This window comes from Artemia franciscana, chromosome 17 (genome assembly GCF_032884065.1).
Source record: "Artemia franciscana chromosome 17, ASM3288406v1, whole genome shotgun sequence".
Classification (NCBI taxonomy): domain Eukaryota; kingdom Metazoa; phylum Arthropoda; class Branchiopoda; order Anostraca; family Artemiidae; genus Artemia; species Artemia franciscana.
The window spans coordinates 17,289,900-17,307,604 of NC_088879.1; the positions used below are offsets into that span (position 1 = coordinate 17,289,900).

General features: G+C 36.0%; 1 protein-coding gene across 2 annotated transcripts in view; it reads right to left on the reverse strand.

Moving 5' to 3' along the window:
• LOC136037941 (plexin-A4-like) overlaps nucleotides 1–17,705 on the reverse strand; it is a 317,250-nt gene that overhangs the window by 34,968 nt on the left and 264,577 nt on the right. For both annotated transcript variants that reach the window (XM_065720812.1, XM_065720810.1), the window contains exon 17: nucleotides 15,779–15,943. In XM_065720812.1, the coding sequence (XP_065576884.1) occupies nucleotides 15,779–15,943 (165 nt within the window). The remainder of the gene's footprint in view (nucleotides 1–15,778; nucleotides 15,944–17,705) is intronic.

A 17,705-nucleotide genomic window follows, 5' to 3' on the forward strand; every position in this document is an offset into this window, starting at 1 on the left:
GTTAAACGATCTTAAGTTGTCTCTCCAAGGAAAAAATTGCGATATATTTACTTCAGACGATAAAATTGGAAGTTTTATTAAAAAGATCAGCATTTGGAAAAGTAGGGTCGAAAAAAATTCGTTCAAAATGTTTTCCAGTGTCGACAATTTTGAAATTGAGAAAATTCATCGTAAAACTTTTATTGCAAAAACTATTGTAGATCACTTAAAAGCGCTAGAAATACAGTTACAGACATATTTTATATTAAATATTGATTTACAAAAAAATAGTTTGGATTCAAAAGCCGTTTTGGATTGGCTTAAGCGAGATTGATCATCTGCCACTTAAAGCTCAGGTGGAATTTGCTGAGCTTTTGTGTGACTCAAACTTAAAACTACAATTCCAAAAAAAAGCCCTTGACCGAATTCTGGATCGGAACTAGAACTGAATTTCCCACAATCGCCGATATGGCGTTAAATGTACTTCTGCCATTCAACACCACATATTTATATGAAGTTACTTTCTCAGCTTTAACACACATTAAATCCCAATATCATTCAGCGATAAAAAATGTTGAAGAGGTCTTGTGCCCAGCAGTTTCAAACATTACACCAAGATTTGATCTGTTATGCAATAAAAAACAGGCACATCCATCTCATTAAATTTTTGACGCAAACTTTAATTTAATATTTACCACGGAACTACTTGGATATATTCGAGAGAACGGTCAGAATCCACTTTTGTTTTTGAAACTATAATAAAAACATTTCTATAACATTTTGTGCAAATTTCAATGTTAGATTTTATATGTTTCAAAACGAATTCTAAATTTATGTATTTTCATATGCATATGTATATTATTACCTAATAAACATATCATCAAAAAATATTAATTTATTTTTTGTTTATATTTGTTGGGGTCATTAAGAATATCGCAATCATAAATGGGGTCGGGAATTACAAAAGTTTAAGAAGCCCTGCCCTAGTAGATACTTACTTTTTGAAATTTGATAAATGTTTAAACAGTATACACGTTAGTTCAGCCAACAGCCCTGAATTTTACACTCCAGATCATGTTTATAACTGATAAATTTTTAATTATCTATTCAATATTCATATTTGTGTGCTTAATTTTCAATTGATGTCTGTTTTTATATGAATACAATGAATATATGGAAACGAATATATATATATATATATATATATATACATATATATATATATATATATATATATATATATATATATATAAATCAGTGAAAATGAATATATACAAAGTATACTTTTTAAGAAATACTTATATTCTTTGTGAAACTAAGTGAAGTGAAACCACTACGTGACCATCAATAGCGAAATGCATGGTTAAGCAACAATTAAAACACCCCAGTGAATTCAAATGTATAATACAACAATACAATTTATGGGTAGACCGAGAGACAGGCTTTATAAACCACAAAGGTGTAGACTTAATGCTTTCTTTAAATTTTTCCAATAAAAGTTTCTCCTTGTCATTTTCTCTTTTTTTATCAACTAGCTATAATACATTTATTTTTGTCAAAGACAAAGCTCTGCTGGAGAGAAAGATCTACCATTTATTGATGTTTTAAAATCAAAACGTGACCTTCTTAAATGCTAAAAATGTGAAAAAAATGGAAAATGTGGGAAATTCAAGATAATTTTTGCTATCTAATTCCAGAAAGAAATCTTAAACTTAAATCTTAATCTTAACTGCAAGATCATTTTTGATTTAAAATTGATCCCGCCGGCTCTAAAAAAGAGCGATCTCCCCCACGCTCTTCAAATCAAACGGATATATTCTTTTCAACATAAATCGTGGATGAGAGTGCACTTTCTCGATTCCTTTAAAAACGTTCTCTTGTGATTCAACTTCGTCGCAGCGACAAGCAGATACACTGAGACAGTGTCCATGATTCTACTACTACTACTACTAATAACTCATTGCAGCACCAGGCAGCCTGAGGCCAAAACAGCTACGCACGCTCCTCCTCCAACCTAATCTATTCAAGGCCTCCCTCTTTACACCCTCCCAGGAAGTTCCTATTTCCTTTAAATCTTTATTTATGACATCCTCCCGACCCAGACGAGGACGACCTGCTTTCCGTGTAGCCGCAGACGGTTGGCCAAAAAAGATAATCTTCGGCAATTTGTCATCCTTCATCCGCAGAACGTGGCCTAGCCATCCATGATTCAGTGTTCACTTTTCCATTTTTAAAGATCCTGCTGTGATCATCAGCCCCAGAATCCATTAGATATTCGGCCATTCATTTTTAACCTCATTCCAGTCCTTTCTAAGATCTCTTGCTTCCACCAACATCACTTAATAAACATGCCTTTTCCTGCGATACCTAGTAGTGAAGCCAGAGTAGTATAGCATTATGCATTAAGACCCAATATCGGAAATATTACAATTACATAAAAGGTTCAAAAAGGCAGTTTTATGAAACAAGATTATTAGGGAGGATACTCATTAGGATAGTGTTCGGGAAGATTATTTTTATGGGGTGTTGTTATTTAGGGAGGTTTATCATCAATCAAACAAGTTGAATCTTTCTGAAAGTAAATATCGGATATGCCGCTGCATCACACTTTTAAAATCAATTAACGATTTCTCCGCAGAAATGAGAATACAATTCTTCAAAACAGACTTTTCCCCAAAAGTCCCATGGGATTTTCTATAAGAATTTCATCTCACCTTGCGACAAAAAGTCATAACAATAAAGGAAAGGTAATTTCAAAGTTTTGCATGACTACAAACAAACTGATTGAATTCTTTTCAAACTATTGTTATTCAAATGCTAAGAAGTAACTCAAAAGGCTATCTGATCTCATTCTCTGGTAGTAAATGCTCCATAAGGATTCAAATCAGATACCATCATTTATTTTGTATTTTTATTACTTTTTTTAGTTGGCTTACAGGCTAGTTTAAAGAACTACAACAAACAGAAACATGAGCTAAGAGCTCATATGACTCTTGTGACGAGGCCAGAAGAGCCAAGAGCTCATATGGTATGAGCTCTAGCGAAATTCTAAGAATCAATAGATTGATTTAAAAGGAAAATCAGAGGCTTAATGCCGGTCGGGATTTAAAATAAGAGCTCTGAGTCACGAGGTCCTTCTAAATATCAAAATTCATTAATATCCGATCACCCACTCGTAAGTTATAAATACCTCATTTTTCTAATTTTTCCTCTCCCTTCAGCCCCCCCAGATGGTCGAATCGGGAAAAACGACTTTATCAAGTCAATTTATGCAGGTCCCTGACACGCCTACCAATTTTCATCGTCCTAGCACGTCCAGAAGCACCAAACTCACCAAAGCACTGAACCCCATCCCCTAACTCCCCCAAAGAGAGCGGATCCAGTACAGTTACGTCAATCACGTATCTACGACATTTGCTTATTCTACTCACCGAGTTTCATCCCCATTTCTCCACTCTAAGCGTTTACCAAGATTTCCGGTTACCCCTCCAACTCCCCCCCACCCGAAGCCACAAGATCTGGTCGGGATTTAAAATAAGAACTCTGACCCATGATTTCCTTCTAAATATCAAATTTCATTAGGATCTGGTCACCCGCTCTTAAGTTAAATTGCCTCAATTTTTCTAATTTTTCCGAATTAACGCCCCCCCCCAGCTACCCCAAAGAGAAAGAATCCATTCTAATTATGCCAATCACGTATCTATAACTTATGCTTATTCTTTCCATCAAGTTTCATCCCGACCTCTCCACTTAGAGCGCTTTCCGAGATTTCCAGTTTCCAAGATTTCCCCCCTCCAACCCCCTATGTCCTCGGATCTAATTCGAATTGAAAATGAAGTCTGAGACATAAGATTCTTCTATATATCAGATTTCATTAAGATCTGATCACCCGTTCGTAAGTTACAAATACCTCATTTTTTCTTAATTTTTCCGAATTACTCCCCCCCCCCCCAGCTCCACCAAAGAGAGTGGATCCGGTCCGGTTATGTCAGTCACATAACTTGGACTTGTGCTTATTCTTCCCACCAAGTTTCATCCTGATCTCTCTTCTTTAAGGGTTTTCCAAGATTTCACCCCAACTCCCCAAAATAGAGCGGATCCGTTCCGGTTTTGTCAATCACGTATCTAGGACTTATGCTTATTTTTTCCACCAGGTTTCATCCCGAACCCTCCACTCTAAGCGTTTTTCAAGATTTTAGGTCCCCCCAATGTCATTGGATCCGGTCGGGATTTCAAATAAGAGCTCTGAGACGCGATATCCTTCTAAATATCAAATTTCATTAAGATCCAATCACACGTTCGTAAGTAAAAAAAAGAAATAAGAGGAATAAGAATCAGTATAACCGATTTAGGGCTAAGACTCCCTCTCCCTCGTCTGAAAAATTTCCCAAAGCTTCAGGCCTACGCGCAGAAATTGATTTCAGGGGGCATTATCTCTGGTTGGTGTGGAGGTAAATACATCGGTTCAAATTATTCCATTAGCAAAAATTTATACCCATCCCCCTCTATAGTTGAGGCTTAGATATGTTTGCAGTGTGCATACATTTTCTATGGTTCTTTCTTTTTGTGCAGGTCCGTTGAACGTTCTTGTTACATTTATTCTTAAAATAAAATTAAATTATGTATTGTAAATGAAATAACAATTGTTGAGAAATTATTAGAAAAAAAACGAATAAAAATGAAATGAAATTCGTGGTATTAAGCCTACGGCAAAAATTCTTGCTACAGGAATTTCCACAGAATTTGTGGTGGTTACGTCAAAGATTAGTACACGCGAAGATAACTCTTGAGCAAGAGTGCAAACCATTTCTGTTTTTATATTTGACGAATGTGATGGATTACTTAACTGTGGATTGATTCAGAACTATTATCCTAATCCAGGGTTCCCACCGTCCTTGTTATTTCTAGTTTACACTACAGACCAATTTCGGTGTTCTCAGTCAGCATTAAGGAATTTTAAAATTTTGTCCAATTGAAATACTGAATATAATTGTTTTCTAAACTTCTGTTTTCTATTCCTTTCGAAAGGAATACTATGAATATTTATCAGCAATCTATTATCTAGTTCTTAGACAAGTACTTTTATAGCATTTTATACCCGAAGAGCCTATTCAGTCAGACCATTGCTCTTTTAGAAAAAAATTAAACTTCAAATGATGATTCTTCCTCGCTTTACGGTTTTTTTTAACGTGTTTTAAATTTCCGGTTACTATGGGCTAGAGTTCGTTCTTTACTAGGTTGCCCCTGGGGAGACAACCATGATAATTTACTTTCGGATCTTTGCTAGCTATACAGTACATTAAGGATTCCTTTTACCGGAAGACGGCTTGGCTTACACCAACTGCTCCAAATGATTTCTGAATGTGTGTCCCCCAGGCATTGGTATTGCTGTATGCACCCACATAACTTGTTTCCTACCCACAGTCCCTGATTTACTCAATTTTGCCCTGAGAGACATATAAATCAGGTCGAGCAATATAATTGTGTTGAATCCTTCTTTCTTTGCTATAAGCAATTATTATCATGTTGGGATTATTATGTTATTTAGTGATACATTTGTAAACAGCGACCGTTTTTTGCTTTAGTTTACCTGATATAGAATATAGACGTAGTGAACTAACGGTAGTGAAGATGCTCTTATTGAACTTATTAATGAGACAGTCACTTATGAGTATATGTATCAAACATTATCCTGATGGTCGATCAGTCATTTGCATTTTGAACATATTTTCGTCCATTTTGCCACATAATTTTAATACTGTTGATTGTCTGGTTCTTTCCTTTATTTTTATCACTAGTGCTTAATCAGTCAGAACAGAAAAGGCGTCGCAAGTAAAATCTTAAGAGGTTTTGAGCTTTGAGAGCTGTCTTTATGTTACTTTTGAGTGGTTCTGGATTTCTTTTTCCTGGACATAACCTCTTGGGATGAATAGGTCCAAGACGAATATCACCAAATGAGTGTGACAGGGGAAAGAAAACAAATATAAATAAGGAAAATTATAAATGGAAGACACCAGATGCATGGGCACGAAATGCAGAAGTCTTTTTGGATGAAAATAGTATTTAAACTCTGCCTGGGTCCAACTGATGTTCGATTGAGGTGCTGCGGTGGCGCAGTGGGTTTGACCTTAACTTAGTAATACGGGACCCAGAGATCGAATCATGCTGCGGCAATGCACTGCAGGGCCGACGCAGGGACCTTAGTAGTCAAGAAGCGTCGTTAGCTTGATATGATACAATGTTGGATTGAGACAGTCCCAAGTCTGTGCGAAGGAGGATGGTTGAGCAATGGGTTTGCACCCCACTCCTGGGATCTGAAGGAGAAACACGACAGAAAAACTCAACCGCAACCATAACATCCAAAGAAAAGAATACCGTACCGATCTCAACGACAACAACAAATGCATGCCCCCGGACAAGATTTTTAAATGCGAAACCAGACTGAAAATAGGATATTGGAATATGCAAACACTCGCACAACTTTCCAAGCCAGAACAATTGGAAAAAGAGATGGCATGATACAATATCAACGTTCTTGCTATGTCAGAGGTTCGATGGCTTGGAAGTGGTAGACAGAGATTACCTGGAGGTTCCACAATAATGTACAGTGGGCCTAGAAAGAAACGAGAACACGGGGTAGCCATTATTCTTTCGGGAAAAATGTCTAAATACATTGTTAATTAGAAACCTATCAACCCCAGATTGATAACTAAAGGGCTAAATGGAGACCATGCAAAGACGACACTAATTGCTTGTTATGCACCCACAATACAAGAAGAATTTTACAATGACTTAAATGCCACAATCAAGGAAGCGTCATTGCATGATCTCCTATGTTTGGCAGGTGATTTTAATGCCAAGGTTGGAAACGACCGAATTCACTGCCCTGAAGCCATGGTAAACAACGGTCTTGGCACCAGATGAAAATGGGGACTGCCTGATAGACTGTGCACTATCAAATGACCTTATCGCCAGCGGCACATTTTTCAAGCATAAAGACATCCACAAATATACATGGACGTCCTCAGACAGAGTGACAATAGACAGAGTGACAATAAACCAGATTGACCATATACCTATAAGCAGAAAATGGTGAACGACTCTCCAAGATGTTCGCTCATTCAGAGGGGCAGATATCAGTTCTAATCAGTCACTTATGACAACAACAATCAAAATCCAGCAGAAAGTCCCGAAAAAGAAGATACCTGTGCCAAAATCACAATTTGACTCGGACAAACTGGCAGACAGGGACATCAAAAAAGAATTCATCACAGAGCTGTCCAACAGATTTGAAGTCCTAATATCCCTTGAAGAAATAGATGAAGAATGTATATTGGAAAAAATCGAGGAAATTATATCAAAGTTGCTAAACTAGTCCTTGGTTTCAAGAAAAGACCAAAAGACCAATGGCTGTAGGATGAAACGTGGGACTATATTGAAAAAAAAAACACAAGCAGGCGAAACTTCTTCTCCTTCCTAGTGCCGAGAATTGTTCAGCAACCTAACATACCAATTTCATGACAAGATGGTGAAAAAGAGTGCTAGGAAGGACAAACGTAACTGCCTTGAGAAGAAAGCGGAGCTAGCTGAAGAAGTTGCAAGAAGAGGGAGCTCGAAGACTGTGTACCGTTTATATATATATATATATATATATATATATATATATATATATATGTATATATATATATATATATATATATATATATATATATATATATATATATATATATATATATGAAATGGTCGGGAAATGTCAGAGCAAGGAAGGTCCTGTATGAGACCGAATGGACGTCTTGCAACATATCCAGAAGATTTGAGCACAGTCTGAGCAGACCATTTTCAGACGTTTCTAAACCGTTCTCCCCCTCCAGAGCCACTCACGATTCCTGATATACCACTAATAAACCTTCCAATCAACATAGACCGTCCGGATACCACAGAGTTTGCATGGCGGCAAAATAATTGAAAAATGAACAATCCCCAGGCGAAGACAGAATCACAGTAGTAATGCTTAAGACGACTGTAATTCCTTGCATGACCTTGTGGATCAAATTCTTCAAGACAACGTGGGAGTCGGAAAAGGTACCTAAAGGTTGAACTAAGAGCACACTGGTAAAACTTTACAAAAAGAGATTTTGTAAAGGAAAGTTGTTTGCTCTCATAATCCTCAACAGATTAAAACCACATCTTGACATACACCTACGCGAGCAGCAACACGGCTTCCGTACAAACCGCTCCTTCATTGACCTCATATTTGTCCTCAAAATGCTGCTGGAAGAAACCAATGAAGTGAGATGGAAATTGTACCTTGTGTTCATTGACTTTGAGAGAGCTTTTGACTCTGTAGATCGAGGATCACTCTTGAAAATACTCTCACACGACGGCATACCGGGAAAACCATTAAACTTATTATCGCTTTCTACAAAGATACAGAATGTTGTGCACGAACTAGACACGGGAATACCAAATGTTTAAAATAATGGCAGGAGTAAAGCAGGGATGTGTCCTATCTGCCCAACTGTTCATCCTTGTTGTTGACTATATCCTAAGCAAATATGAGCGATATAGGATTAATATTGGTGAGCCGGCCAGACTTGAAGATCTCGATTCTGTTGACGACATAAGCCTTCTTGAAACTTGCAAACTGACACTGGAGACCTTGGATCTTCTCTTTATATTAGATGTAGAGATGACCAAATAGAGAAGGCGGTTGAGTTTAGACACCTGGACAGTACAGTCGAAAAGACTGGCTCAAACGCAAGAGAAGTCCAACTTAGGCTGGGACAAGCACATGGGGCGTTTAACCATCTCAGGCGAGTTTGGATACGTCAAAAATACTCTTTGAGGCTAAAGCTACGACTGTACAAGAGCATTGTTCTATCAGTACTACTTTATTGATCTGAGACCTGGAACCTCAATCAGCAAAAAAAGAAAGGCGAGTTAAAGCAGTTACAATTTTGTTTTGTGACAACCCTGGCTTACTGTAAATCATAAATTATTATGCAAAATGTGAGAATTATGACTAACGAAAAGGGTGTTTCTGGAAAAAATAAAGATTTGAGATTATAGAAAATGCTAACTATCTAAACGAAAAACCCAAGGTATCCAAAGATGTGTGGTCAAATTTTATTAGTTGGGTATATGTTAATTATTTTGGTAAATGTTAAATACTTTCATATTTATGTCGACATTCAATCAATCAATCAATCAATATTTATTAATTCAAATTAAAAATATACAAAAACAATATTTATTCACCGGTGAATGTCCAAAATACTTTTTTTTTCTCCTTGGATTTAGTCACTTTTATGAGTCAGCTTTGTCAGTTTCATGCAAGGTTTGATGGTGACAGGTTAGGCTGGGTTAGGTTTTTAATCCATTTCTGAGCATTATAACCTAATTTAACCGAGCCTACCTTTAACTTTTACCATCAAACCTTTCAATAAGACTGACAAAGCTGATTGAATCCAAGCAGAGAAAATGGAGTTTCGGACATTCACCGGTGAACGTCGCCATTTACCAGATTCCGGTGTTTCACCGTAACATAGTATTGAAAACATCAAAAGGCCCCGAGACCTTTTTTTTCATACAGGGAAATGAAAATTTTGCGCGCAAAAATTTAGTTTACACTAACGACAATGATTTGAGTGAGTCACGAAATAGCACACCTCACATATACATAAAATGTATGTAAAAATCAAATATCTATCTGATTATTTCTCTGGCTATCCTTCCAGTGATTTGTAAATAAACTATTCCAGCTAAAAACGTGAAATTTTGCAGAATAATTTCGGAGCTTTTATAATGCAAATTAGGCTTTAACAGTAAAAAAAATCACATAAACTGGAAATATAGCGTCATTATAAAAGTAGCATTTTCATTTTTGGTTTCCAATAATAAAAAAGAAAAGGTATTAGATTATCTTTGACCGTGTAAAACTATGCAAATTTTTTTTTTATTGCCTATATTACGGGGATCATTCCACCCCATAAGATTGCTTGAAAAGAACCCCCACAGAAACAAATTAAAAACTGGGGGCTTAAAAACTGACTTTTTCGTGTTTTATACTCACCCTCCCAGTAAAAGCCTTTGCCTCCTCATGATTCCCCGACAAGCATCTCTCAAAAAGCTTGGATTGAAAAAGAAACACCTTTTCCTAGATGGATTTTAAACCTAACGCAAATGACAGTTCAAATCCTCAATTCCACTCGCTCTCCAATTAAAAAAAAAAAATCGATAATTGCGGTTTCAAGTAGTAAACTTGTAATTTTTGAGAATCCCGCTAGACGCAAAGCAAATTACCTATTGAAATTAGAAATAACACAAGAAAAGTTTAGCAGCAAGACTACTCTGGTGGCGACGGTTGGACTACCTCTATCCCATAGGCACCTTGTACGCACGCCCTTGACTCCTAGTCAGAGACATGTGCAGAGAGTGAGCCGCGGGATCCACCCCACGAAATGTAAAATTTTTTTGGCAATTCTTTAATCAAATTATCGAAGTAAATTAGTTTTTTTTCTAATACTGTCCACCCTCCTCCTTCCAGAAAGCAATTTCTGCGTACCTGTCAACACCTGATCTACCAAATATGCTGGTTACACTCATAATATAATGCGCAAATGCCCTATTCGGAGATAACGATTCCGTTTATCTAAGGCTTTTCAAAGGAATATCTTGAGTCCTCCTACGATTGGACCTTAGGATAATATTCAAAAAATCAATAGTAAAAAGAGCCAATGACAAGCAGAAAAGTAGTCCATAGCCTACCAAGGTTACATTTCGTCAAAACTTTTAAAATTACACAACTTAATCAGATGAAAAGTACGCTTAGTATACGAAAAATTTCAATAGTTCCCATAGTTTTCAAAATTAAGAGAGTCTCAACTTGGAAGAAAAAGTCTATGGCAACTAAACTCTGGGAACTAATAAATCTAGTCGCCAAGGAAAATGTTGCTATGAAAGTATTTCATTTTACTGCAAAACTAAAGTTTATGCCATCGAAGATTATAATTAAGCCAGATAGAAGCCCGCTCAATTAAATAAAAAAGTAAACAAAGCAGAAAAAAAAAAATTGACGCTGCTGGTTGGGACTTATTAGTACCAATCATCAGACGAAAAAAAATTGTTCAGTATCGTAGGCTGGGAGTGAGTTCTACTCCTCCACCGTTATCGGAAAATATCTTATGCCACCAGAGTAATCTGACATTACCTCAGGGTCAGGGTAACCCTCACGCGCTACAGTTCGTCAAAACGTGTCGAATTACAAACTTAATAGGATGAAAAGTGTGCAAGCATAAAGGAAATTTCAATAGTTTCCAGTTTTCAAAAGTAGGAGAGTTTCAACTTGGAAGAAAAAGTCTGTGGTAACTAAGCTCTAGAAACTAATAAATACATTGGCCAAGGAAAATGCTGCTATGAAAGTATTTCGTTTTACTGCAAAACCAAAGATTGTCTCGCTGAAGATTATAATCGAGTCAGACAGAAGCCGGCTCAATTAAATCAAAAAGTAAACAAAACAGAAAATTAAATAAAAATTAACGTTGCTGTTTGGGACTTTTATGTACCAATCATCTAATAGAAAAATTGTTCAGTATATTTTGGTATATAATGTTTTTTGGTGAGATAGTGCATTGAAGCACATTTAAGTATGCATTTAATCAAATTTGGCTAATCTAAATCTTTTGGTATACTATGATATAAGTGTTTTATCAATTTTTGGTATTAACCACTTATGTTTAAAATACCCTTCTGAACGTGCAAGGTAAGAGAAATCAAAAACTTTTTACAGCAAAATGTTAAAACATGAAGCGAAATTAACTGATTTGGCTATGAAGAGCTCATTTTACTTCTCAAACACGTCTAACATAGAAAAAACAATATAGCTTTGAGCTTAATCTTATTCTCAAGTTCATTTTTCCATTTAGAAGACATTGAACATCTAGCAAAAAATATTTACAACATTAAAGAAATTTTACAGAATTTCCTCTAGTACCTGAAATTAAATAAACAACACAAATATGATACATCATAATCATAAATGTCTGGTTTTATTATGCACATTAGCAATTGAGATAAAAAAAAACAACAAAAAGAAACAAACACAAATCTAATGATTGGTTTGACTTAAAGAGGCAGATTTAGGTTTCAGATTTCACCAACAAATTTTGGAACACCTTCAAACATCTGAACATATCGAATTGCAGGAAATTGGACAAAAGGGAGAAGACTATTTGTCTTGACGAATCAAGAAAAAAATTAATAGCACTAGCGTTTTGGAGTCAATGCACTCGCATTGAGTTTGCGAAAAGCCATGTACCTACCATGTATTCCCACCCCCACCCAACTACTTTGTATGTAAGCCATGGTCGTGATAACTTGGGAGATGCTCATTCGGTCAGAAAATTAAGCTCTAAAACCTTTTTAAGTACCAAGGATATTAGGGGGCAACCAACCCCCTCCCAACTCTTTTTGCCCCCATACATCTGCATAGACCATGGTGTGAAATTGATTTTGATATACCTATATGATCAGAAAGGCTGACAGTTCTAATAAGTACGCCTCCAGGGTCAACCCCAGCCTCAAATCACAAGGGGCAATGACTCTAAATTATGTAAATTGAAGACTGTTCACAGACGAAATTTTCAAGTAGAAAAGACAGACATGTTTGGGCTAGGTTGGATCAGCTTGGAACTCAAAGGGATTCTTCGTTAGTCAAGAGTTCCCAGAGTTTTCCAAGAATATATTCCCCAAAAAAGACGCGTATTAGAGTAAATAAGAAGAAGGCATCTTCAATCGAGCTTTCAAAATCAGTAATCTGCAAGTCTCGGGAAGGGTTGAAACTTTAGAGGCTAGAGTTGAAACTTCAAGGGTAATGGGAGGAGGACCAAGATGATTCAATATTTTTACATGGGAGAGGCAATTAAAGTGCTTTGCCTTCATTCACTTAAACGTTATTGCAATATAAACTCCTATAGGACTTTTATGTACTGTCATAATATATGTCAATTATAGGGCTGTCAGCCCTTCTGATCAATTCACAGTGACGAGGCAAATCAAAAGACACTATGCATTGCTAGATGATCAAAAAGCATCCCTACAAATTTCCTAGGGATAGCCCGAAGGATGAAGTTGAAACTTACAGGAAGTGTTTGGGGAGTGGGAGTCAAGTAGACTTCCGAATTTTCACTCGAGGGATAAGGGACTAGACAGCATTTGCCTCCAATTCAAGTAAACTTTTTGGCACAATAGGCCCCTGGAGAACTACAACCTATTCGCGGTATAGAGCGACGCAAACCGAAAGACGCTACTGCGTACCAATGCTATCAAATAGTGCACCAGCAATCTCAGAAACGACTTGGTGGATCGACTTTGAAACTTTCAATGAATTTTGGAGGGAAGAGGGGGGAGGGGGAGCTGTAACTCAAATTTAGACCTGCGATGATGGTGTAGAGGTAAGAGGCTCATGTATCCATGTTATCAAAATACCAAGTCTTGGATTTCTCGAGAATGGTCTGGGGGATTAAGAAGAAACGTTTAGAATGTTAGGTTAATAAAACGTTTTTGGGATCCTCTCATCCCTTCAACAAACACAAACTTGGAAATCACCAAATCCCTTGAAAGTTCCGACTCATTCTTCCGAGCCGTTCCCAAGGTGTTGCAGAGACGTTTTGATAAACTGTGATAACATAGAGTCTTTCGATTGGCATGGACACTTTACTCCGCATACATTTTCTACAGGAGGTCACTGTGCAAACCATCTGGAAGAATCAGAGAAAAAAAATTTTTTTTTTACATTGCCTCAGTCTAAATAAAAATTTGAGGTATACATGGCCTTTTGAATGATGCCAAGTTTATTGTATATCGCAGCATGCGCAATTTTGATAACCTGGTTACATATACTGTTTCGATTTACCTCCCTACCTTACCGTGAATAGATTCTAAGCCCTATAGGAGTTTATAGCACTCAAAAATTTTAGGTGGATTAGACCCAAAATAATTCACCCCTGACCCATCCACTGAGTAACAATTAAGGGTCCAATCCCCTCCGCCACACACCTCAACACTCTCTAAAAGATTTTTGAAGTATACCATTTTGATGACCTGGATATATTTAGTGTCTTGATTTAACCTTACCCCTCCTCTAAGTCAATACTCGAGGTCCACTTCGCCCTAAACACTTATTCGAACTTATTAGAAAGTTCGAACTCACCCTTAAGCCGTTTCCGTGATATTGCTGATACGCTATTTAGATAACTAGATTCTAAGTTCCGCTCGGGTCATTAGCGCAAAAATTTTAGACACAGATAAAATTATTTTGATCTTCTTAAATTCTTCACCTTGACACAAATTTTGAAGTCCCCAAAATAAACTCGTACAATAAGTCAAACTTAAAATAAACAGAAATTGCTACGAACGTACAAATGGAACCTATAACCAACATAAATCATAATCAATAATTACATTAAACTTAAAAATAACAGATAGGTCTACTGCTACGGATAAATAGATAAGATCTAAAACGAACAAAAACCCAATGATTAATTAAATCAGACTTAAAAAGATGCTAGACTTTCAAAAAGCTTTGTACTCTTCTTTGAATTTTTTAAAACCGTTTTTAAACTCATTAATAAAATCAAACAGAAAATATACTACAGAGAGTTTATTTTATTTATTTTTTTGTCAAAACTATTAGGGCAAGCAATGTCTAGAAAGAAAGAAAGAAAGAAAGAAAGAAAGAAAGAAAGAAAGAGAGAGAGAGAGAGAGAGAGTTATTTTTACCTGGATCCCTTTTTTTTTCACAGATCGTTTTCAAATACTTTAACAGTGATATATTCAAGAAAAAGAAAGAAAAAGAAAGAAAAAAAAACAACAAAAAACAGTGGTCTAAATAATTCAATTAGTTTTGAGTTGAGTCAAATTTCAAGTTGAAAATGAATTTCCTATCAAATTCACAAGAAAGAAAATCAGGAAGTTAAATCACTTTCCAAGCCAAACTTAACTTGAATCAGAATCTAAAAGGGGGAGAGAAAGACAAAATTGAGAATCATGTTTGACGAAACTCTTTTGCTCTTAGGTTATCTCTCTAGGAAAGTATCCCCTGTCAACAGAGTACACAAAAAGAATTTGAGATTGTAAAATGATTTTAGGTAATTTTATGTTGAGTATTTTAAGTTGAAAGAAGACACGGACATTGCTGCATACGGCTCTACATGAAGTCCGTTTGAGAGGAGGTATCATTAATTTTATGGAAGTGGGCTAACTAAAATGGCATCTCAATGTTCCTTATAGATGGCCACATCAATAGGTTATAATGGCCTATACAATCGCAAAAAGATCCTACATTGTCATTCCTAAAACAAAACGGTTTTTCTGCCGTTTTGATATTATTCTGGGGTAGAAGGGCCCCATGCAGCAGGGCCCTATACAAGATGTCCAATTTTTTAACAATATTACTATTATATTTAAATATTGCTAAATTTTTACATTTTCACCTGTTTCGCCCCTTTCCCTCAATAGATTTCCAGTTTAAGCGCCCCATCGTCACTTTATTCTTTCAATATATGAGTAGGCACAAAAGTTTTGCTAAAAATCACTAGCAAAATGTTCTATGGAGAATAATATGGAAGGCACGGAGGGTCTAAAATGTTGTTTAAATTCAGTTAAAACTGAAATCTCAAAAAAGCAACCAAAAAAAAAAAAAAAAAATCAAAACTACTTTGGTTTGAAAACCCACTACTCAAATTTAAAGTCGGAACATCTGCACAAGTTCGGTTCAAACCGAAGGAGAAAATAAACTTACCACAACTTCAGGCAAATCATTGGGGTCAAATCCAAACGCTTTCGGCTGTGTAGGGGGAGGTCTACATGTTAATTGGTTCCTCGACAGAGAAGTCACGTTACACCGTTCAACACCAATTAAAACTTGGACGTCTGATTCCTGACCAGCTCGATCTAAATGCTGACCCTAAATTTCGAAAATAAACAACGACAAAATAAGTGAATAAATATGAAAATGCACATAAATAAACAAATATGAATAACAAGGTAACCTATCACTTTTCGGACTGTCCCAATCTCAGTTTGACAGGGTATATCTCCCAGCATATATAGCGTTAAAGAAAAAGTCGTACTAAGTCTCTACACAAAACCTTTTGATGAATAGAGCTGCGTGTTTTATGTGAGGGTTTCTGAAACTCAAATGACATCGCTCCAAAGTTTCCTGAATAGGAATAATAGGAAAAGCCGTATTACCACCAAAAATGAACTACTACATAAAGCTACTGCCACGGTTGTCATTAATCAATTTTCATAGCGTTTCCCAGAAATTCTAACTAATTGCTTTTTTATGTCCAAAACATATCAGAAATGCGTCCAAAATAAGCGCAAGAAATTACACAGATGGTGCGTAATCGGCAAAATTAACCATCAATAGCATAATCAACAGAGATAATTACCGATACAAAATTCCTCGTATCTTAAATCTTTTCATTGTTGAAAATTTTAGGTTATGGCTCTAGTTTCTTCACACTAATTTGAAAAGGATGATTTTTTAAACCAATAAACAATGATGTTTGAATTATTTAACTTTCTGAAACTAGTTCAACCTTCCATCATTATCTGATTATTTTTTAACCTGCAAGACTAGGTCAGCAGCTTCCCTCCCTAGTACACAAGACTAGGTAAAAAAAAGATATCGTTAAATTCCCAGTATAAAGCTGGAATTAATGGAACAGGAAAGTCAATAGCTAAATTTCTAGAATGAGAGGTCAATACAATAAGTCCTTTATGTCAAACCTCCAAAATCCATGGACTGCGCTTAAATAGGACAAAATAGAAAAACAAGCTAAAGTTGGGAAAGTGTTAAAGATAATTTCTAAATACCAAGGACAAAGAACAAGCGAGGGATCTCTAACAAGGAAAATACAATCGATAGATTTAGTAACAATTTCCTCCATGCAATATTGTTTCATGGCATTTTACTTCGTTATAAGCTATAGATAGACAATGCAACGTAGAGCATTTTATTTTAACAATTACAATTCTCTCACTGTAAAACACGGTGATCCACAATTTAAGCCTAAACCCACCCCTTACTTACGATAACCTTGAATGTTCCCTTTTGAGGACAACATGAATAGATTGGAAATTTCCAACAGCTGAAGTCACTTTCACTGACAAGAGTCGGCCTGACTAAGCACATAATTGAGCGAGTCTTTGAATAGGATAGTAAATAAATCTCTCAAACAAATCGAACCTAGATCATTGTCAGTTATGTTATTTTCAGAAACTAGACTCAATCTGAGCAAGCTCGTATTGAGCAACTCTAAAGTGGAGAGAACAAGGTCGTTATTTGTATGCACGGTGACGAGTTTTTCTAATTTTGCTTAAACATTTCATTCACTGTTTTCAAGGATCGTCGAATTATCCAGCGCAAAAAGATTTCCATAATCCTGTCAGAAGGTATCTATAAGCAACAAAAGGCCCTGCTACCCTTTTATATGGTACATTCATAGCAATTTTTCTAATTGACAAGGTTTAATGAACTTTTCTACAATTTACTTAACGATGCTTGTATTTTTTTTGTGATTTATAAAAGTGTTTCATATTTGTTTTGTTGGCCCATTACAAGCTAAGCTTCAAGCTTCTTGGGATTCGTAATTACTTTACGTTTTGTAATTGTTTTCTTTTAGTATTAATAAAATTGATTGATTGATTCGTTGATAGAA